This window comes from Balaenoptera musculus, chromosome 1, assembly GCF_009873245.2.
Source record: "Balaenoptera musculus isolate JJ_BM4_2016_0621 chromosome 1, mBalMus1.pri.v3, whole genome shotgun sequence".
Lineage (NCBI taxonomy): Eukaryota > Metazoa > Chordata > Mammalia > Artiodactyla > Balaenopteridae > Balaenoptera > Balaenoptera musculus.
Window position 1 is genome coordinate 45,852,096 of NC_045785.1, and position 23,871 is coordinate 45,875,966.

General features: G+C 49.2%; 2 protein-coding genes across 5 annotated transcripts in view; one reads left to right on the forward strand and one right to left on the reverse strand.

Annotated features, from left to right (window-relative positions):
• Window positions 1-23,871, forward strand: part of ACOT11 (acyl-CoA thioesterase 11) — an 80,594-nt gene that overhangs the window by 43,598 nt on the left and 13,125 nt on the right. The gene's annotated exons all lie outside the window — the stretch shown is intronic.
• Window positions 17-14,707, reverse strand: FAM151A (family with sequence similarity 151 member A). 4 transcript variants are annotated; one of them, XM_036867077.1, is made up of 10 exons: window positions 14,668-14,691; window positions 13,919-14,012; window positions 13,505-13,692; window positions 11,893-12,039; window positions 5,751-5,903; window positions 4,602-4,761; window positions 2,935-3,159; window positions 2,043-2,182; window positions 1,140-1,283; window positions 17-782 (listed from the first exon to the last, which is right to left on the reverse strand). In XM_036867077.1, exons 3-10 carry the CDS (start codon window positions 13,626-13,628, stop codon window positions 109-111), a joined length of 1,767 nt encoding a protein of 588 aa, XP_036722972.1. In that variant the 5' UTR covers window positions 13,629-13,692; window positions 13,919-14,012; window positions 14,668-14,691; the 3' UTR covers window positions 17-108. The 4 variants fall into 4 exon arrangements, with proteins under 4 accessions (XP_036722972.1, XP_036722982.1, XP_036722965.1 ...); XM_036867087.1 differs by lacking the exon at window positions 14,668-14,691 and adding an exon at window positions 14,161-14,177; XM_036867070.1 differs by lacking the exon at window positions 13,919-14,012 and having other exon boundaries at window positions 14,668-14,707.

Here is a 23,871-nt window from a genome sequence, read left to right on the forward strand (position 1 = left end):
GAGGACACACACGCAGTGCACTGAGGAAGGCAGAGGCATTTATTCCTTCCTGCCACCCCCGTGGGAAGCCTGGGCCCAGGGGTCCACCAGCCCAGCACCCCTGGGTGGTCACTTTCTGCCAACATCCGCCAGCAAGTCTTGGTAGTAACTCTGGGGTAGCCTGTAGTAGACTCGGGTCCTCTCCACGGCCCTGGCTGCTAGCAGCACTGCCCACACAGATGCATAGCTGCCCCAGCCAGGGCTGTGTTCCACTGTGACAGTGGCCCGGGGGGAGCCTGCCAACAGCCTGGCCACGACCCCAGCCGCGCTCTGGCCCAGCGGCCCAGCCTGCAGCTGGAAGGACACGGGTTGCCAGAGGCCCTGGCACAGCTCCAGCATATCTGTGAGCAGCTGTTCCCTGTAGCCACTGCTCAGCACTTCCTCGGGCCAGCCTGGTGCCACCGTCACATGGGGGAAAACCTCGGCCACAGCTGTAAGCAACTCCCTGCCAGTCACGTAGCCAGGGACCACAAAACTCCCGTGGGAGACTGTGGCCCCGACCCACACAGGCCTAGGCAGGTGGCCAAGGGTGGAGAGGGTGGCCAGTGTGGCCAGGGATGGCCGGAGGGCTGTGGGCTCTGCTATGTGCACATGGATGCCCCAGCGTCCGGGGCGCGTGGCCAGCTGCAGCAGGCAGAACTCCAGTGTCAGGGCACGGCCATCTGGGGCACGTACGATGGGCACGGGGTCCCCAGCTGCAGGCTCCTGGAGGCCAACTTTCAGCAGGATCATGCCTTCTCTGTCTGGAAGAGGCAATGGAGGCAGCAGCAGGGTAATAGGATCTGTGAATCAGATCTGGGTTCCAGGTGGAAGGGCTGCTTTATGAATGTGCCCGGGGCTCGTCAGAATGACACAATGAGTTGCTAGCTCTGGGCCCTTGCCTGTGCCTCAGCCCTGGGGCCCATGCCCGCCTCTCTTGCAGGGTGATGTGACTGAGGGCTCACAGGTGCTGAAGGCCAGGAGCCCCGCACTTTTGACGGCACTGTACTCCCTACCTTGCAGCTGTGTTGCTATGGTAACGGAGATCTGAGGCAGCTTCCCCAAGTGTTGGAAACTCTCGTGGTTGAGCTAGGAGCACAGGGGCTGCAGGTGGACCTTACCTGGGAGTCGCACTGTTGCTGTGCTCCTGTTGCCCTGGATGTCAGGAACCAGCCACTCCACGCTCAGACCCTCATCCCCAGGGAGCTGGAGAAGGGGGATCAGGCTGCCTCCCGTGTAGTAGCTTTGCTTCCGTGAGGTGTTCACTGTGGGGCAAATTGCCAAGATGAAGAGGCCGCTGGTCACAGAGCCCTCTGTGCACCACGCATCCTCTCTAAGCCTCACAGCAAGCTTCCTGGGAGCTGTAATTCCCTGTTTTATAGATTACAGGTGATTTGCCCAAGGCCCTACGGCCAGTAGGCAGGGTTGCTGGGATTGGGACCTGATGGAGCCAGGTCCATCTGGCCCCAAAGCTGGTATTCCTCCCCCTCACCAAGATGGCTCCCAAGGCAGGAATGTTGGGTCTGATGGGTCCCCTTTGAGATGGCCTAACTGCAGGCTCTCCTAGGTTTGGAGTCAGGCGAGTGAGGTGTTTGGACAAGGTAGTGTCTGCATCACTGATTAGCAGGTACAGTGGAGGGGCCATTCTCTGAAATGCTAGAGTAAACCTTAGAGGAACTGTATTGCAAGGGGAAGCATATGGGGTTTGGAATTTGCTGGTACCAGTAGGAGCTGTGCCACGTTCAAGCTGAATGACTTTGTATAAATTACCTAACTGTTCTGAATCTCAGTTTCCCTATCTGTAAAATGGAATCCCTGCTTCACAGATCTATAAAGCTTAGCATACTGTACTGGGGTCTGGCATACAACTGATGCTTAAAACGATTCCTTCCTCCTATCCCTCCTAGGATTTTCCCCTTCCAGTGCCCCATCCCACCTAACTCTGCTGCCATGTCTACCAAGTGCTGCCCTGTGCAGAATCCGGCCCCACCGCCCTTTCCCATGCTGCCCAGACCCCTCCCTACTGGCGAGCTGCTTGAACTGCGACAGGAGAGGCTCGAAGAGGTCATAGTAGACTTGGTGGGTGGCGGTGTTGTCCCGGACGTAGAGGAGATCGTCCACTGACACGGGGTCCGAGGTGGCCTGCCACAGCGTCAGGCTGTACCTGGGGTCCAGAGAGCCAGCTCAGTGCCTGCCTGGGCCCAGCAGCCCTCAGCCCCACTCCTGTGCTCAGAGCTGGGCCCGAGCTGGGCAGGGGAGGAACGCTACCCTGCTTCCTGGGGGCAGAAGAAGCCACAGAGGCCTCGGCAACGATGACTGAGAGCAGAGGCTGAGAAGGAGGGGAGATGGACTGCCCTACCTCCTCACTTGGAGTGTCTATTTCTGGGTCCTGTCTTAGGAAGGAGACAAGGACAGAAGAGATGGGCACAGGGGGTGGGGTTAGAGGTCAGGTATGAAGAGGGGAAGGGGGCGGCCTGCAGTGGGGAGAGGCTGAGGAAGGTGGTGCTGGGCAGCTGGGGACAGAGTGCAGGGGTGGGGATGGGGCTTCCTCAATCCCTACAGAGCTATCCTGGGGCAGAGGCTGTAGGTGCAATCTGTGCCGCCCCAGGGAACAGCTGGCTTCCATGGGAGGAAGCTGTGGGAGGCAAATTGTGTCTCAGTGTAGACACTTTCCAATGGGCAGAGAGTTGTCTGCCAATGGACGGGCTGCCTCAGATGATAGTGAGCTCCCCATTACCGGAGGCATACAAGCAGAAAGCAGGGACATTGTAGAGCATGTGAGCACCAGCAGAGTTTGGACCAGATGATCAATAAGACCCTTCTAGCCATGAGCCTCTGGGATCTTGCGGGGGCATCAGTGCCTGGGAGCGGGTTTGGAGGGAGTGGGAGCTGTGGCAGGGGCCTGGGAGTCCTCACCTCTCAGACTGGCCCAGCAGCCAGCTGAAGTGGGGCCAGGCAGCCCGCACCATGACAGCCCGCACAGGGAAGGTGACCTTCTGTGGCAGTCCTTCCACCAGCCCCTGCATCTTCTCTACCATGGCTCGGGTATACGTCCCCTTTGGGAACAGGGGCAGGTAGAGGGTGGTCCAGCCTGGAGACAGGGTTACCTTAGAATACTTCTCCTGGACCAAGGCCAGGAACCTGCAGAGAATCAGAGATGCTGGTCTTTTAGAGCCCCTCCCTCATCTCCCGGGTTCCCATCACAGTGCTAAGAAGAGGCAGGATCTATTGCATCTATGATATAAGGGCACAGTCCTAAAGAACAGAAATGGCTTGTTCAAAGTCCCACAGTAGGGCATGGACTTTGGTGTCGGGGAGGTCTGAGTTTGGGTCCTGATTCTGTGACCTTGGGCAGCTCACCCAGCAGCCCCTTTGATTCTCAAAGATGGCATCCTTTCAGGCAGGACAGGCCTTCGTAAACATACCCACATGGATGAGGGGATGCAATCTAAAGTCCCAGCTGTGGGATGTGGGTTCTCCCAGCTGTGAGAGTCTCTGAACTTTCATATTTTATTTAAAAATTTCATTCAAATTTTGCCTTGATGCAAATTTTAATAGGCAAGTAATGTTACCCTCCCTCTCCCCAAATTATTGAGTAATTTTCTTCACTCCAAGAAGGTGAACCATTATTTATCTTGGGCCACTGACTACATTTTCAATCTGCTGCTTTCCAAATGCACCTAAGTTTGAGAATCATGATAAATATTGGACGGATGGATTGTTGGCTGACTGGCTGGAAAGATGGATGGATGGATGGATGGGCGGTAAAGAGCATGGAGGTTACAGTCAGAAAGGCCTGGTTTTGAATCTTTCCTCTGCCAATTACTAGATTTAGGCAGGTCATTAACTTCAGTGAGATATTTCCTGTATTAATTAAATGAAAATAATATTACCTACCTCATTCTCAAGTAAGAGTTAAGTGGTATTCTACAACTAGAGTACTTGAAAAGTGCCTGTGACACACAATAAACATTCAACAGATTGTGCCTCAATTATTGTCAGCTTTCTCATCTGCAAAATGGTGAGAAAAAATGCTCCTAACCTGGCATTGCTATGTGAAGATCAACTCAGATATATGCTCTCCTTTTAAGTGGCCCTTTGTAAACTGGAGCACACCATGCATGTGTTACGTGAGGGTGGTTGGTGGCAGTGCTGGGATTTCATGGGGGGCTAGGGAAGGAGTCAGTGCTTTAGACTTTTCTAGCAGGCCAAGTGTTGCCCTTGTCACTGGACTAGGACCTGTTTGCCCTCCAGGAATAAACACTGTAGTAAGGGTGACAAACCTGTAATCCGACAGTGATAGTTCAACGAAATCAGGACTGTTAGGAGAAAGTGTGAGTGAAGGCCCTCAGTGGCCTTGGATGTCAGGGAAGTTTCTGGGACAGGTAATGACTGGGCAAAGGTTCATCAGGAAATGGGGGAAAGGCATTCGAGGCAGAGGGAATAGCACGTGTGAAGGCTCAGAGGTCAGACTACATGGTGTGGCTGGAAGCAAACTCAGCAAAGGTCCCCTGAGCACCTACTGTGCCAGATGTTGACGGAAGAGGATTGGACACAGCTGGGGCAGAGAGGCGAACACTCACTGTGTAGCATTGACTTCTATCGGAATGGGCATGTTGGGGCCCCTCAGGATGTCGGCATTGATCCACACAGGCCTCTGAACTCTCCCCTCCTCGGTCAGCCGCCGCAAGAGGTCCAGGGAGGGGCCCACGGCCTTGATGCTCTTGAAGTCTAGTTTGATGCCTGTGGGGAGAGGGCCAAGGGCTTGGGGAACTGGTCTCTCGTGCTCAAGGAAGAAGGAAACAGAAGACATGACTTCCTGGGACAGAGAGAGCAGGTATGGTATGTGTGTTGGGGGCTGGGAGGGAAGACAGGGACCAGATTCTCGCTCAGTGTGAAGAAGGGCTTTCAAACAGGCAGAGCTAACCTGGAGAGAAAGGACTGGCCTCTGTAGGAATGAGCTCCCGTCCCCCATCACCAAGGGGAGGAAGCAGATGGTGCGTAAGCGCTTGGGACTTGGGGCTGGTTCAGGGGTTGTCAAGCATCAGATGAAAAGGGACTGTGATTCTTGGACAGGCAGGCTCAGAGGGGCCTAAGCCACCTGAGCCTGAACCGCAGGAGGTGAGGCTGAGAAGTTAGAGAAGAATGTTGAAAGACAGGCCAAGGAGATTGCACTTTGTCCTGAAGGCAATGGGGAGCCATGGAGGGTTAAAGCAGGGGAGTGACATGACAATTGGCATTTTGGAAAGCTCACTCAGGTAGGGGCTGAGTTTGGAAGCAGGAAGCCAGTGAGGAAGGAGGTCCAGGAGAAAGATGATGTGACTGGGGCTGGATCAGGGGGTAGGGTTCAGGGTTAGAATTGGCAGGTGCAGCAGCTGAGCAGATGTGGGGGATGAGGGAGAGACATTAGGGTGATGCCTGGATTCTGACTATCGCTGGCAAAGAGACGTGGGAGGGGAAGGTGGAATGTGGCTTTTGAGCATGTTGTAACCAGTTCCACGGATTCAGGGCCCAGACATGTTTGGCCCTTTGCAGCTTACCCTGCACTTTTTCATCCCTCATCTCACTGATCTTCCCCGAGCCCAGGCCTCTAGAGCGGTGGGCTGGAAAGCCAAGGCAACGAGCAACTCCTGACGAGCACTGGACTAGCTTCCTAGTGGAAGGACCCCTGCACATGCAGCCTGAGGACCAGAGGGCTGGGCAGCTGGGGAGGGGCTGAGAGAGGTCCTTACCCTTCTGGGAAGAGGCCAGCACGACCTCCAGCCACTGCTGTAGGGTGTTGTCACTGTAGATGGCTGGGGGGTGCGCCATGATGGGGACCCCTGTCTCGTTGACTGTGCCGAGCCCTTCTACCGTGACGTCTGCCTCCAGGGCCACAGCGTCACCTGTGCAAGAGGACAAACTTCATCTTGATTGGTTCCTTTTTTTTTTTTTTTGCTGCACAACTTGTGGGATCCTAGTTCCCCGACCAGGGATTGAACCTGGGCCCTGGCAGTGAGAGCGCTGTGTCCTAACCACTGCACTGCCAGGGAATTCCCAGATCATCTCCTTTTTTAAAGCAATTTTTCTCATCATCAAAGTATTACACATTTATTATACAACATTTGGAAAATACAGAAAAGCAGAAAGAGAAATATTCACCCACATTTCTAAATTTTTGCTACTAAAAAATAGTGATGCATATTTTATTCTGATTTTCTGATTTTTTTTTTTTAATAAATGTATTTATTTATTTTTGGCTGCGTTGGGTCTTCGTTTCTGTGTGAGGGCTTTCTCTAGTTGCGGCGAGCGGGGGCCACTCTTCATCGCGGTGCGCGGGCCTCTCACTATCGCGGCCTCTCATTGTGGGGCACAGACTCCAGACGCACAGGCTCAGTAGTTGTGGCTCACGGGCCCAGTTGCTCCGCGTGCATGTGGGATCTTCCCAGACCAGGGCTCGAACCCGTGTCCCCTGCGTTGGCAGGCGGATTCTCAACCACTGCACCACAAGGGAAGCCCTTCTGATTATTTTTTATCCTGACTTGAGGAAAGCATTTCCATCATAGTTCACTTTTTGATGTATTTTCTTCCACTTTTATCTATGTATAGTTTTTACACAGTTGGGAGTACTCTGCATTTATAATTTTAATCTTTTTCTTTCAGTAGTGACACATTTTTTACAATCTTTTCTATGTTTCATTAAAAAAAAAAAAAGCTGGGCTTCCCTGTTGGCGCAGTGGTTAAGAATCCGCCTGCCAATGCAGGGGACACGGGTTCAAGCCCTGGGTCGGGAAGATCCCACATGCCGCGGAGCAACTAAGCCCGTGTGCCACAACTACTGAGCCTGTGCTCTAGAGCCCGCGAGCCACAACTACTGAGCCCACGTGCCACAACTACTGAAGCCCGCGCACCTAGAGCCCGTGCTCCACAACAAGAGAAACCATCGCAATGAGAAGCCCGCGCACCGCAACAAAGAGTAGCCCCCGCTCGCCACAACTAGAGAAAGCCCGCACACAGCAACGAAGACCCAACGCAGCCAAAAATAAATAAATAAAATAAATAAATTTATTTAAAAAAAAAAAAAAAAAAAAAAAGCTGCAAAAACGCTGATTGAGGGCACTCACCCTGCTTTAGTTAGCCACTCTCCCATTCCTGAGACATCCTAGTAGTTTCTAAATTTTTGCTACTAACAAATAATGATGCATGTTTTATTCTGATTTTCTGATTATTTTTTATCCTGACAAAGAATTTGAGTCAGGGCCATGCAGGGTGTTTTTAAGGCCCATACTAACAAATTACTGTCTAGAAAAATTCTTCTGACTCATGTTCCTGCCAGGAATACGTAAGCTGGCCCATCTCCGGCACACACAGCACTGAGCATCGTTATTTTTATCTTTTAAATGCACACAGTTAACTCCGTCAGGTGGCTGTGTGACGCCTGCTCCGAGAGTTCAGTCCAGGAGGGAGCTGAGGCCTTTCAGTGAGAAGCAGGCCAGAAGAGCCGGCCAGGGTCTGTCTAAGGAATGGAGTGGAGGGCAGGCAGGGTCTCTGTCTAAGGAATGGAGTGGAGGGCAGGCGGGGTCGCTCTCAGCTCCTGCCCCATCACAGACAGTTGGCATCAGAGGGCCTCTTGTATTTGACACTTGCAGCCTCGTGACTCGAGCTCTGCTCCCCTCCAAGTCCATTCTGCACACGGCCACTAGAGTGAGTATTCCAAACACGTACCTGATCGTGTCACTTCTGTTAAAAAATCAAAACGTCCCTGCCCGTTGTCCTAAGAGTCCAAGCTAAATGCCTTACCATAGTCTGTGAGGTCCTGCATGACCAGGCCTGGCAAACTTTCCCACCTCATCTCGAGTCCCTCTCTCCCTCAATCTCTAGCTTCCAGCCACTCCTGTTTCTCCAACATTAATGTGCACACAAATCACCCAGGAACTGTTAAAATGCAAGTTCTGGGGCTTCCCTGGTGGCGCAGTGGTTGAGAATCTGCCTGCCAATGCAGGGGACACGGGTTCAAGCCCTGGTCTGGGAAGATCCCACATGCAGCGGAGCAACTAGGCCCGTGAGCCACAACTACTGAGCCTGCGCGTCTGGAGCCTGTGCTCCACAACAAGAAAGGCCGCGACAGTGAGAGGCCCGCGCACCGCGATGAAGAGTGGCCCCCACTTGCCACAACTAGAGAAAGCCCTCGCACAGAAACGAAGACCCAACACAGCCATAAATTAAAAAAAAATAAAAAATAAAAAATAAATTAATTAATTAAAAAAAAAAATGCAAGTTCTGCTCAGTAGGTCTGGAGTGGGGCCCAAGATGTCTAACAATCTCCCCCGTGATGCCCACCCTGCTGGTCCGTGGCCCACACTTTGAGTATCGATGCTCAAATATCTTGTCTTCCTTTCTCTGGGCTCTTACACATGGCTGTTGTCTTGGCAACACTTCCCTCCGCAGCTTTACTAGGCCACCTCCAGCTCATCTGTGGGTGTTGGCTTAAAATATCAAGGAGGCCATCCCTAAACCACACATCCAGTCTAAGTTAGGTTGCCAGCTTCTCCTTTGAGTGCTCAGCCCCCAAGTAATTACTCATTTAGCACCAGCCTTCCTGAGTGTAAGTGCCAGGGAGCAGGGTCCGGGTCTGTGTTGCCCATCACTTGGATTTCCAGTGCCAAGACAATACTAGGCCTAAAAAAGGAGCTTCAAAAATGTTTGTTGGATGAGAGAAGACTGAATGAATGGGTGATAGAAAAGTTAAGATCAACCAGCGCAGGTTCAGAAAGGTGATAGAGCTTGCCCAAAGTCGCAGAGAATTTTTTCAGATTTCTTTAAAATCTAGGTGTCTGGATTTCCAGGATGGGGAGGAAGCTGAGTGCCAGGCTGTCCCCAGCACTGAGCCAGGCACTTTGCATTGTCCCATTTCATCCTCATATTATACCTCCTGCCCAGAGCTCTGGACTCCCTGGAGTCCTCACTGGCAAGATGGCGATGAGCCTCCCCGGGCCGTGACTACAGGACATGAAGGCACGTTGTAAACTGTGAAGGGCTATATGAAGGTAGCCTTTATTTTTATGGCTTGAACACAAAGCACTTTCTTTTCTTAACTTTCGGTTACCTGGGAATGCAAAGAGAGGGGTCCAAAGGGTTTGGGGCCCATCAAGGCCCAGAGAAGCCAGGCCCGAGGGGGGCAGCTGGGCAGGTAAGAGGGTAGTTCAAGAGAATGGATACTGAAGGGTCTCCTTCCCTATCTAACGGGAGCCAGTTCCGGTCTGGGGAGGGTGGGGGCACTCTGGGAGGGAGCCAGGGCTGGAACCCAGGTCTCTGAGTCCCGGTGAACCTCCGATGCTGCTGCCTTGCTTGACTTTCACCAGCTGCCTCCCTTGAGACACTGTGAGCCCCTTGAACACAGGGCCACATCTCACTCATTTCTAAACCTCCTCCTGAGCTGGGTGCAGAGTAGGGGCCCAGCAAACGCTCAGTGAAGTGGACTAAAGACTGATGGACCTAACCTACCTCCTTGCGATCGCCACCTGGATCCAGCTTCCTCCCGAAGTCTCCTCCCTTGTCATTTACACCTGTTATGTGCCTTCCAGATGCTGAATCTGGGGGGCCAACTTGCTTGAGTGGGGGTGTGAAGGAACAGGAGATGAGGAAAGGATCAGGTTTCTGCAGCCACAGTACGAGTCCTGGTCCTCAGGGGTGCAGTCAGGTGGGAAAGAGTGATGTTCTCCAGAGGGAGCCCACAGGAAGTTACCAGACCCTCCTTCCCCTCCCCCACATGCCAGGAGCTCTATGCATCACGTCTGGCAGGAGAGCGCTGTGGCTGTGTGCAGATCCTGAACCCAAGGCTGCTAGCTTCCAGTCCCAGCTCTAACACTTGCAAGCTGTGTGACCTTGGGCAGGTTACTGGACCTCTCTGTGCTTCCTGTCCCCTCGTTTACTAGAAGTAAATAATAAAATATCCTTTGTTAGGCATTCACTAAGTATTAATTATCATTTACGTGGAGTAGCTCACTTAACTAGGGTGAACACATGTCCCCATTTGCCTGGGATAGTCTGGTGTATTCCTGTTGTTTCAGCATAATTATTAATAATGACCTCTTTCACTATCAAAAGTGCCCTGGTTTGGATGATAAATGATATGGTCATCCTACCAGCCCACATTTTGCAGAGGGAAAAACTGAGCTGCAGATGGGTGAAGTCACCTGTCCCAAATCACTCCTCTGGTAAATGATAAAAGGTAGAATTTGAACCCAGTCTGTCTGCCTCCTAGGCCTTTGCTGTGGCCCCTCCCCTCCACATGGGTGTCCAGTCACGTTCAAGGTGACTTCACCGGCCTAACCCTGGCCTACCATTGGCTCCCCCCGAGGGTCCCCACCTCAGTCGTGGAGCCACCCTCCTCCCAGAGACCTACCCCAGGGACCTAGCAGGACCCTCAGGGAGAAAACTGGGCCTGGGGTCCTCCGCACCCCTGCAGCTATGCTAAGGGGTGCCTCTGCACGCTCCATGCGGTTGGGCACTGCCTGGTTGGGGCCCTTAGCTTTCTTCTTGGCCAAGGTCCCAACTTGGTGGGGCCTGATCCCTTACCTGCTGCCCCAGGGCTGACCTGGGATGAGCCTGGGGCTGGCAGATCCTCTTTGCTTTCCCTCAGGCCTTATCTGCCAGATAAGAGCCCTCCCTCTTGCCAGGGAGTTCTCTGGCCTCTTATCACCCAAGTCTGGCCATTAGTCTCCCGATCCTGAAGCAGCAGCAAACTGGCTCCACCCAGCCTGTGATGGCCTCTCTTATGCTGACCGCCAAGCCTGCCTCCTCCAGGAAGTCTCCCTTAGGACTCATTCATTCATTCAGCAAACCTTTCCAAGATGCTCATTCCCAGGCTCTCTGCTGGTGACTCTGCAGGAGTAAGAGCCAGAGGCCTGGCGCCTAGGTCTTGCTCTGCTTCAGACCTACTGTGTGACCTTGGACAAGACCCTCTGGATCTCACTTTCCTAAAATTGAGGGATTTCGGTTGAGCAGTGTTTCTCAAAGTGTGATCCTGGGGCCAGCAACATCAATGTCACCTGGGAACTTATTAGAAATGCAAATTCTCAGGCTCCGCCCCAGAACAACTGAATCTGAAACTCCAGGGTTGGGGCTAGCAATGTGTTTTCTGAAGCATGCTCAAATTTGGGGACCCTTCCTTTTACCTTGAATAGTCACTGCTTTAGAGTTTACAAGCACATACGAGAACATGATCTAATGAGCTTCCCCATAGTCCCGGAAGAGTGACCTTCCCTTTTGAACTGGGCCAGGCATAATGCAGTGGCTTAGAGCGTGGGAGCGGACCACTGGGTGCTCCAATGCTGGCTTAGCCACTTTCAAACAGTGTGACCTTAATGTGAAGTTAGGTAAGTCACCTAACTTTTCTGAGCCTCCGTTTTTCTTCTGTCGAATGGCACCCACCAAACAGGCTGCTCTTAGTCCCAGGAGACCCACGTGGAATGTGAGTGTGTGTCCCCACAGGGAGTGGCTGCCGACTGGCTGCCGTAATCATTCTGAATCAGAGGCTCAGGAGTTACACAGTTTGCTCAGGCTTCCACAGCTCGTTTTTGGTAGCGCTGGCACTCAAACATCTTCTGGCTCTTTAGACTTTGAGGACAAAGGCCTCCTTAGCAGGGAAGCTGTCTCCTGACAAGGCCTGGGAGGAAGGGCAGGATGTGACCTTGAAACCAGACATCTCTGCACAACCTGGGCCAGTCACTTAACCTCTGAGCCCCCACTTTCTCAAGTGGAGGATGGCAAGAACGCGGCGATACCCATCCTAATGCCACCTCATAGGTAATGCTGTCTTAGCCCCACCTCCGCTCTCCCTCCATTGCCTCCACCTCTGCCCCGGCCTGCCCCAGTCCTGGCAACTGGACTTACTGCTGAGGGCAGCCCTCATCTCCTTCTGGCTGTTGGCAGCATGGTACCAGGTGACCAGCAGGCCGTCGTGTTGGCTGATCTGACCCTGACTCAGCAGGTAGTCCAGCATGTCCGCGTCGGAGCGGCAGACCGCACCCTGCTCACAGCCTGGAATCAAGGCGAAGGGAACTGTTAGCATTAGTTCTTGCCCCAGACCAAGACTCTCATCCGTACATCCTACTAACCCTCCTTGGGCCCCGGGGAGTGTCTAGCACGCCATCTAGCAGAGACAGTGGACCCCAGATTCATCAGTACTGGGAGAGAGAGAAATACGTGGGGTCCTGGGCACAGTGATGCTCTGAACCAGCCTGCGGATGTTGGGAAGTTCACTGATAAGGGAACATTTAAGGGAGACCTAGAAGGATGGGTGTGTAAATTTTACCAAAATAGGGGACTAGGTTATTTCAGACAGAGAGAACAGTATAAGCAAGGGTTTGACCATAGGAAATATATGGTTGCCTAAAGGAATGGCCATTGGCCTGGTACAGAATGCAGAGAAATGGAATAGGGCAAGATTGGAAGAGGGCTGTGATCCAGTTGTAAATGGCTTTGGGAGCTAGCAAAGGAGTTGGGTGTGTGCTGGAGACAGCAAACTAGGTTTATGTTTAGAAAGATCTCCTTACACAGTGGTTAAGAATCTGCCTGCCAATGCAGGGGACACGGGTTCAAGCCCTGGTCCGGGAAGATCCCACATGCCACAGAGCAACAAAGCCCGCGTGCCGCAACTGCTGAGCCCACGTGCTGCAACTACTGAAGCCTGTGTGCCTAGAGCCCATGCTCCGCAACAAGAGAAGCCACTGCAATGAGAAGCCCATACACTGCAACGAAAAGCCCATACACTGCAATGAAGAGTAACCCCTGTTTGCCACAACTGGAGACAGCCCGCACGTAGCAATGAAGACCCAACACAGCCAAAAATAATAAATAAATAAAAAAAAAAAAAAAAAAAAGCAAAGAGCTCCTTGGTGGCAGACCGAACATGGGCTGGTGTGAGCAGGCTGGCAGCAGAGACTGTGTGGGAGGGGGAGGGCAGCTGCAGGGGTCCAGCAGGAGACAGAGGCTTGAGAGGTCATGGTGGGCAGGGATGGAGGGTAGAGGATGGGAAGGAAGAGCCTCGAGGCACAGGACTGAAGATACAGGCAAGAGGCAGGAGGAAGAGAGGCTGCTCCCAGGTCCCCGTGTGGATGGAGGACCCTTCACCAGGAGAGGGCGCAGAGGGGAAAGGGAAAGTTCAGCTCAGTCAGCTGAATTTGAGATGCCCGCGTGACCCTCCAAGAAGGAATGTTCATCTGGGGGCACAGAAGGAGGTCTGGGCTGAAGACCAAGGTTCATTGGTCCTCAGGTAACTGAAGTCTGGTAAAAAAGGAAGGGAAAGTTAATGGGACTCTCTGTTGGGGATCAAGTCTTGGTGGGGTTGGTGATGGGAGGGGCAGGTAGAGCTGTGGATGGAGGAGAGTCTTGGTAGGGAGGGGAGAGGAGGCCATCAGGGCTGTCAATGGGGACAGAACCTTCTGGGGGCAAGGAGTGAGGGATGGGGGAAGCCGACCAGATGGCATGACGGGGAAGCTCCTACCTGGCAGGATGCCCTGCTGCAGCGAGAAACACAGGATCATCCCGATGATGAACACCAGAGCCACACTGGCACTGCTGACAAGGGCCCACTTCGAGCACTTCGAGCACCCCTTCTTGTAGGCCATGATGACCCTCTCTGGGAAATGCCCCACACTCCTCGCAGTTCAGAGTCTCCTGAGGCTCTCAGAGCTGGGATTGGATGGGATGCAGGAGCCTTAGCAACACCTAATTCTCCCCCGGCAGGCTAGGAAAGTGTCCCAGAAGACAGCTCCCATAGTCCCTCCTACCTTCCCGCCCTCCTCCTCCTCCTCTTTCTCTCCCAGGATCTTAACAGGTCAAGCAGAAAATCCTGCCACCTCCAAAATGACCTTTGAGCACATTAGGAGGCAGCAGAGGATGTTAGACTGAGCCCCACCTGCTGCCTGTCTGCCCCTGCCTGGGAGTTGGGGGACCAGGGATCTAGATCCAGCTTGACTTTGCTTTCCTGAAGACCTGGAGGTATTCTTCCCCTGCATAAAAGGAGACACATAGATGGTACTTCCCTCTTTCTGCCCTGCCCCAGGGAGTCACAAAGGTCAGGCAAGGGTGGGTGACAAGGACAGATTAGATCTGCTGGAGGAATATGAATTTTCCTTCTATCCCAGATAGATTATCTACCTGAGATTGAAAGTGATAGGCCTGGAGCGCAGGGGGGAACATGGCAGAGTAGAAGGACGGGCGCTCACTCCCTCTTGCGAGAGCACCGGAATCACAACTGAACAATCATCAATAGGAAGACACTGGAACTCACCAAAAAAGATACCCCACATCCAAAGACAAAGGAGAAGCCACAATGAGATGGTAGGATGGGAGCAATCACAATAAAATCAAATCCCATAACTGCTGGGTGGTTGACTCACAAACTGGAGAACACTTATACCACAGAAGTGCACCCACTGGAGTGAAGGTTCTGAGCCCCACGTCAGGCTTCCCAACCTGGGGGTCTGGCAACGGGAAGAGGAATTCCTAGAGAATCAGACTTTGAAGGCTAGCGGGATTTGATTGCAAAGCGACAGGGCTGGGGGAAACAGAGACTCCACTCTTGGAGGGCACACACAAAGTAGTGTGCACATCGGGACCCAGGGGAAGGAGCAGTGACCCCATAGGAGATTGAACCAGACCTACCTGCTAGTGTTGGAGGGTCTCCTGCCGAAGCGGGTTGTGGCTGTGGCTCACAGTGGGGACAAGGACACTGGCAACAGAAGTTCTGGGAAGTACTCCTTGGCGTGAGCCCTCCCAGAGTCCACCATTAGTCCCACCAAAGAGCCGGGTAGGCTCCAGTGTTGGGTTGCCTCAGGCCAAACAACCAACAGGGAGGGAACCCAGCCCCACCCACCAGCAGACAAGGGGATTAAAGTTTTACTGAGCTCTGCCCACAGGAGCAACACCCAGCTCTACCCACCACCAGCCCCTCCCATTAGGAAACTTGCACAAGCCTCTTAGGTAGCCTCATCCACCAGAGGGCAGATAGCAGAAGCAAGAAGAACTACAGTTCTGCAGCCTGTGGAAGGAAAACCACATTCACAGAAAGATAGACAAAATGAAAAGGCAGAGGACTTTGTACCAGATGAAGGAACAAGATAAAGCCCCAGAAAAACAACTAAATGAAATGGAGATAGGCAAACTTCCAGAAAAAGAGTTCAGAATAATGATAGTGAAGATGATCCAGGACCTCAGAAAAAGAATGGAGGCAAAGATTGAGAGGATGCGAGAAATGTTTAACAAAGACCTAGAAGAATTAAAGAACAAACAAACACCTAGAAGAATTAAAGAACAAACAAACAGAGATGAACAATACAACAACTGAAATGAAAAATACACTAGAAGGAATCAATAGCAGAATAACTGAGGCAGAAGAATGGATAAGTGACCTGGAAGGCAGAACGGTGGAATTCACTGCCACGGAACAGAATAAAGAAAAAAGAATGAAAAGAAATGAAGACAGCCTAAGAGACCTCTGGGACAACATTAAATGCACCAACATTCGCATTATAGGGGTCCCAGAAAGAGAAGAGAGAGAGAAAGGACCGAGAAAATATTTGAAGAGATTATAGTTGAAAACTTCCCTAACATGGGAAAGGAAATAGCCACCCAAGTCCAGGAAGCACAGAGAGTCCCAGGCAGGATAAACCCAAGGAGAAACATGCCGAGACACATAGTAATCAAATTGGTAAAAATTAAAGCCAAAGAAAAATTATTGAAAGCAGCAAGGGAAAAACAAATAACATACAAGGGAACTCCCATAAGGTTAACAGCTGATTTCTCAGCAGAAACTCTACAAGCCAGAAGGGAGTGGCGTGATATACTTAAAGTGATGAAAGGGAAGAACCTACAACCAAGATTACTCTACCTGGCAAGGATCTCATTCAGATTCTACAGAGAAATCAAAAGGTTTACAGACAAGCAAAAGCTAAGGGAATTCAGCACCACCAAACCTTCTCTACAACAAATGCTAAAGGAACTTCTCTAAGTGGGAAACACAAGAGAAGAAAATGACCTACAAAAACAAACCCCTAACAATTAAGAAAATGGTAATAGGAACATACATATTGATAATTACCTTAAATGTGAATGGATTAAATGCTTCAACCAAAAGACCCAGGCTCGCTGAATAGATATAAAAACAAGACCCATCTATATGCTGTCTATATGCTGAAGAGACCCACTTCAGACCTAGGGACACATACAGACTGAAAGTGAGGGGATGGAAAAAGATATTCCATGCAAATGGAAATCAAAAGAAAGCTGGAGTAGCTATACTCATATCAGATAAAATCGACTTAAAAATAAAGAATGTTACAAGAAACAAGGAAGGACAGTACGTAATGATCAAGGGATCAATCCAAGAAGAAGATATAACAATTACAAATATATATGCACCCAACATAGGAGCACCTCAATACATAAGGCAACTGCTAACAGCTATAAAAGAGGAAATCAACAGCAACACGGTAATAGTGGGGGACTTTAACACCTCACTTACACCAATGGACAGATCATCCAAACAGAAAATTACTAAGGAAACACAAGCTTTAAATGACACAATAGACCTGTTAGATTTAATTGATATTTATAGGACATGCCATCCAAAAGCAGCAAATTACACTTTCTTCTCAAGTGCACACGGAACATTCTCCAGGATAGATCACATCTTGGGTCACAAAATCAAGCCTCAGTAAATTTAAGAAAATTGAAATCATATCAAGCATCTTTTCTGACCACAATGGTATGAGATTAGAAATCAATTACAGAGAAAAAAACATAAAATCACAAACACATGGAGGCTAAACAATACGTTATGAAATAACCAAGAGATCACTAAAGAAATCAAAGAGGAAATCAAAAAATACCTAGAGACAAATTACAATGAGAACACGATGACCCAAAGCCTATGGGATGCAGCAAAAGCAGTTCTAAGAGGGAAGTTTATAGCAATACAAGCCTACCTCAAGAAACAAGAAAAATCTCAAATAAACAATCTAACTTTACACCTAAAGGAACTAGAGAAAGAAGAACAAACAAAACCCAAAGTTAGTAGAAGGAAAGAAATCATAAAGATCAGAGCAGAAATAAATGAAATAGAAACAAAGAAAACAACAGCAAAGATCAAAAAAACTAAAATCTGGTTCTTTGAGAAGATAAACAAAATTGATAAACCATTAGCCAGACTCATCAAGAAAAAGAGGGAGAGGACTCAAATCAATAAAATTAGAAAGAAAAAAGGAGATGTTATGACAGACACCACAGAAATACAAAGCATCCTAAGAGACTACTACAAGGAACTGTATGCCAATAAAATGGACAACCTGGAAGAAATGGACAAATTCTTAGAAAGGTAAAACCTTCCAAGACTGAACCAGGAAGAAATAGGAAATATGAACAGACTACTCACAAGTAATGAAATTGAAACTGTGATTAAAAATCTTTCAACAAACCAAAGTCCAGGACCAGATGGCTTCACAGGTGAATTCTATCAAGCATTTAGAGACAAGCTAACACCCATCTTTCTCAAACTCTTCCAAAAAATTGCAGAGGAAGGAACGCTCCCAAACTCATTCTACGAGGCCACCATCACCCTGATTCCAAAACCAGACAAAGATACTACAAAAAAAGAAAATTACAGACCAATATCACTGATGAACATAGATGCAAAAATCCTCAACAAAATAGTAGCAAACAGAATCCAACAACACATTAAAAGGATCATACACCATGATCAAGTGGGATTTATCCCAGGGATGCAAGGATTCTTCAATATATGCAAATCAATCAATGTGATACACCATATTAACAAATTGAAGAATAAAAACCATATGATCATCTCAATAGATGCAGAAAAAGCTTTTGACAAAATTCAACACCCATTTATGATAAAAACTCTCCAGAAAGTGGACATAGAGGGAACGTACCTCAACATAATAAAGGCCATATACGACAAACCCACAGCAAACATCATTTTCAATGGTGAAAAACTGAAAGCATTTCCTCTAAGATCAGGAACGAGACAAGGATGTCCACTCTCACCACTATTATTCAACATAGTTTTGGAAGTCCTAGCCACGGCAATCAGAGAAGAAAAAGAAATAAAAGGAATACAAATTGGAAAAGAAGTAAAACTGTCACTGTTTGCAGATGACATGATACTCTACATAGAGAATCCTAAAGATGCCACCAGAAAACTATTACAGCTAATCAATGAATTCGGCAAATTTGCAGGATACAAAATTAATGCACAGAAATCTCTTGCATTCCTATACACTAATGATGAAAAATCTGAAAGAGAAATGAAGGAAACACTCCCATTTACCATTGCAACAAAAAGAATAAAATACCTAGGAATAAACCTACCAAGGGAGACAAAAGACCTGTATACAGAAAACTATAAGATACTGATGAAAGAAATTAAAGATGATCCAAACAGATGGAGAGATATACCATGTTCTTGGATCGGAAGAGTCAGCATTGTGAAAATGACTATACTACCCAAAGCAATCTACAGATTCAACGCACTCCCTATCAAATTACCAATGGCATTTTTTACAGAACTAGAACAAAAAATCTTAAAATTTGTATGGAGACACAAAAGACCCCAAATATCCAAAGCAGTCTTGAGGGAAAAAAACAGAGCTGGAGGAATCAGGCTCCCTGACTTCAGACTATACTACAAAGCTACAGTATCAAGACAATATGGTACTGACACAAAAACAGAAATACAGATCAATGGAACAGGATAGAAAGCCCAGAGATAAACCCACGCACTTATGGTCAACTAATCTATGACAAAGGAGGCAAGGATATACAATGGAGAAAAGACAGTCTCTTCAATAAGTGGTGCTGGGGAAACTGGACAGCTACATGTAAAAGAATGAAGTTAGAACACTCCCTAACACCATACACAAAAATAAACTCAAAATGGATTAAAGACCTAAATGTAAGACTGGACACTATAAAACTCTTAAAGAAAAACATAGGAAGAACACTCTTTGACATAAATCACAGCAAGATCTTTTTTGATCCACCTCCTAGAGTAATGGAAATAAAAACAAAAATAAACAAATGGGACCTAATGAAACTTCAAAGCTTTTGCACAGCAAAGGAAACCACAAACAAGACGAAAAGACAACCCTCAGAATGGGAGAAAATATTTGCAAACGAATCAACGGACAAAGGGTTGATCTCCAAAATATATAAACAGCTCATGCAGCTCAATATTAAAAAACAAGCAACCCAATCCAAAATGGGCAGAAGACCTAAATAGACATTTCTCCAAAGAAGACATACAGATGGCCAAGGAGCACATGAAAAGCTGCTCAACATCACTAATTATTAGAGAAATGCAAATCAAAACTACAATGAGGTATCACCTCACACCAGTTAGAATGGACATCATCAGAAAATCTGCAAACAACAAATGCTGGAGAGGGTGTGGAGAAAAGGGAACCCTCTTGCACTGCTGGTGGGAATGTAAATTGATACAGCCACTATGGAGAACAGTATGGAGGTTCCTTAAAAAACTAAAAATAGAATTACCATATGATCCAGCAATCCCACTACTGGGCATATACCCTGAGAAAACCATAATTCAAAAAGACACATGCACCCCAATGTTCATTGCAGCACTATTTATAATAGCCAGGTCATGGAAGCAAGCTAAATGTGCATCAACAGACTAATGGATAAAGAAGATGTGGTGCATATATACAATGGAATATTACTCAGCCATAAAAAGGAACGAAATTGGGTCATTTGTAGAGACATGGATGGAGCTAGAGTCTGTCATACAGAGTGAAGTAAGTCAGAAAGAGAAAAACAAATATTGTATATTAACGCATATATGTAGAACCTAGAAAAATGATACAGATGAACTGGTTTGCAGGGCAGAAATAGAGATACAGATGTAGAGAACAAACATATGGACACCAAGCGGGGAAAGTGGTGGTAAGGGGGGTGGTGTGATGAATTGGGAGATTGGGACTGACATGTATACACTAATAGGTATAAAATATATAGCTAACAAGAACCTGCTGTATAAAAAAATAAAGTTCAAAAATTCAAAAAAAAAAATGGAAGGGGGCAGTTGCTAGGAAAAAAAAAAAGAAAAGAAAGTGATAGGCCTGGCATGCTGGCCTGGGTTGCCGCAGGCCACTCCTGAGTCCACAGGGAAGGGACTGAGTCACCAGCTGGCACAGAGGGTGTCCTATGGACCCCAGTGTGGGAAGGCAGTTAGAAACTGTCCCTATTTCAGGGACCCTGGAGTTTAAATGAGTCCAAGAATCACCTGTAATGTGCACAGGGGCTTGTGCTTAGAGAGGTGCACGGAGAAATCCAGCAGGGTCCCTGGTGACTGACTTGAGTGTATGTGTGTAGGAGCGACTAGAAGGACGCCCAGGTGGGCAGATGGAGGGAATCTGGGAAGCAAGGAGCAGGTCAAGAGAGAATTTGGTTCAGGCCTCCTGGAGTCCTGGGGGCTCTGTGTCATCCCTGAAGAGCTGTCCAGGAAGGAACTAGATATAGAGGTCTGGGGCTCTGGACCAAATAAGGTGTGAGCATCATTTCCTGCCCAAGGCAAAGAGAGAAGGGGGTGGAGGCAGACCTTTGGAGACCACTGACTTTAGGGATGATGGGGGAAGAGAAATCAGTCAAGCATAGTGGGACAGTACAGCGAGAGGTTGGGGGGGGGGTCCCGGGAGCCAACGGAAAGGTCACTTTGAGAAGAAAGGGGTGGTCATCTGTGCCTGGAGATGGAGGCCCATAAGGACAGCAAGGTGCTCCCAGATTCAACAATAAGAAGAGTAACGGTGATGTTGGAGAGGGCAGCGTCCACGGACTCCATTTACAATGGGATCGTCACTCTTTTTGATTACAGCATCTAATGCCGATGAGGGACAAATCTCTTTTTTGAAAGAAAAATCCAGCACTTAGCTCTTACAATTGACCAGGGCTCTCCACATACAAACAGCCCTCGTTTTAGAATTGTGTGCTTATTTAGTCTTTGTGACGCTCTTATGGGGGAAGCATCACCCCCACTTCTCAGGTAAGGGAGTGGGAGTGGGTCAGCAGCAGAGCTGGGGGATATGAGCCTGGGTCTTTCCGCCCAGCAGGCAGTGTGTTGCCCGCCCCTGGGAAGGATGCTGGTGAATTCCGAGGCACTGAGCTTTGCTGCCTCTCTGGGCTCTGAGGCCTCTGCAGGCTGCCTTGGAAGAAGAGGGACTTTATCCAGCTCTGGCTTTTGGCAGGAGGAAGAGCTCTGGGATGGACTCCAGGCTGCAAAGGACTCTACTGCCCATGACACTTCTCATAAGACAGATAAAGGATGATGTTACTGAGCCCCACTCTGTGCCCAGCACTGTGCTAGCTCTGGGGACCCACTGGCCCCCCATGACATATAGTAGGAGAGGAGAACCCGGGGGTTGTCGGGGACCCCAGCATCTGAGAGGTGGAGCCGCTGTTCTACAGCTGGCACTGCAGGAGCGGGCTCACAGCCTATAAAGATGTGCTAATAGCAGGGCCTCCAAGGCGGGGCATGATGCATCAGGAGACGCAAGGGGATTGGGAGCACAGCAGAGGAGCCCCAACCTCCTGGGTGGGCCAGGCGGTTTTCAGGGCAGGCGTGGAGAACTTGGAGAGCCATGAGGGACCGGGGCTAGGGAAGGATGTTCTAGACAAGGGGGTAGCGTGTGCGGAGCGAGCAAGCCATGTGGGAGAAGGACTTGCTTGGGAGGGCAGTAGTGCAGTGGGACTGGATCCCGCCAGGTGGGAGACAGGGGTGCTCGGGAGAGGAGGCTGGGGAGGCGAGCAGGGCTGGGTCACTCTGATGAAGAGCTTGGCTCCAACCTGGAGGGCATGGGGAGCCTTCACCTGCGGGACAAGCATGAGAGAGGCACGCTCAGCTTTGATTTCGGAGAATGATTCTGGAAGTTGGTATTGAGATATGGCTGAAGAAGACCTGACCATCCTCAGCACCGGGGACATCCAGTTTTAGCACCCGCTATACCTCCCCATCCCTCCATTCCCTGCCATGGAGCCCTAAGACTTCCCATGCCATTCTCCTCAGAACAACCACAGGCTCACAGAGGCCCAGCCTCTGTTACCTGGGTTACTTCAATCCCCCTGCCCTTACCTGAAAACTGGGTTCACCTCTTGTTGGTGCCAAGTCAAAAGACACAACCAAGCCAAACATCCGGAGAAGGAAGGATTTATTACCTGCAGCAAGGAGAACATTTGCTTTCCCAAAGGAGTGTTAAGCTAAGGGTACATGCATATTCATGAGGGGCTTGAGCAGAGGAGAATTCAGCATTGAACTGGGGCAAAGGTCAACAGAATCCAAGCTTAAACTGTTTGAAGTCATGAAGGTCGGGAAAGGTCAACATCATCCCATCCTCCACCTGGGTGGGGGCCTTAGTTCCTGCAGAACTCAAAGATTGTTATGCATATCCCTTGAGGAGGAACTAGGACTCTGTTTTATCTGAACTACTGTTTCTTTTTTTTTTTTAACTTTTTATTTCACATTGGAGTATAGCTGATTAACAATGCTGTGATAGTTTCAGGTGCACAGCAAAGTGACCAGACCCGGCCTGTTTCTTGACTGCTTTTCCTTTGTTCCTGCATTCCCTTACTTCCCTTAAGATTGTTGATTACTGAGACCTGTTCAAGGGCAAGCACTGTGGCCAGGCTTAGATCACAAAATGGCTTAGGCCAAAATGGCTTCTCTTATGTCAAGAAAGCTGTGCCTGGTTCTCTTTCTCTGGGGTCCCCCCTCACCTATCTGCTTATACCCTCCACCTATATGATAGGGAGAAAAAATAGAGGTTATTAGGAAGCACCCACATTTCAGATATGGAGCAGCAATCTTTAGAATCTTTAGAGCTGGTGCTGCAGGAAGTTCTGCGCACTGCCCCCTAAGAGCTTCTGTGAGGCCATGTCGCCCCGCACAGTCCCACCCTCCCCACCCAGAATCCCATCAGAGTGTCTGGAAATACAGCTTTGAAGTACCTCAGTTAGGAAAAATGATTGATTGTTCCTGAATCCAGGGCCCCCCTAGCACTAGCCAGGGCCCCTGAGCTAGGGGGAGAATCCCACATGGACCCTGCTTCTGAGGCATTTAGAATCCAGATGTAGTGTTAAGGCCATCGGAGTGGTGATGCCACCCCTAACCATGGGTAAAGCGTCTGGGAGGCTTCCTGGGGGAGGCGGCATTTGACCTGGACCTTGAAGGATGGGTATGATTGCCTAGGGAGAGTTTTCCCCTTATAAAAATGGTACAAAAAAGATATTGGAAAATTCGGAAATATGAAAAAAGAGATTATCATTCTTTAAAAATAAACAAAGAGATTCACCAACCAGATATAACTGATTGTTTTCATTCTATTGAAGACCTGTCCAATCTTCTTCAACGCACATTTATTACTGGAACTTTTGCTTTGTTTTGCTTTTCTGGTGGGCGTGTTTTCTATTGCTGCTGTAACAAATTACCGCAAATTTAGTGGCTTAAACAACACATCTTGGGCTTCCCTGGTGGCGCAGTGGTTGAGAATCTGCCTGCTAATGCAGGGGACACAGGTTCGGGCCCTGGTCTGGGAAGATCCCACATGCCACGGAGCAGCTAGGCCCGTGAGCCACAACTACTGAGCCTGCGCGTCTGGAGCCTGTGCTCCGCAACAAGAGAGGCCGCGATAGTGAGAGGCCCGCGCACCGCGATGAAGAGTGACCCCCAGTTGCCACAACTAGAGAAAGCCCTCGCACAGAAACGAAGACCCAACACAGACAAAAATTTAAAAAAATAAATAAATAAATAAATTAATTAATTAAAAAAAAAAAACAAAAAAAACA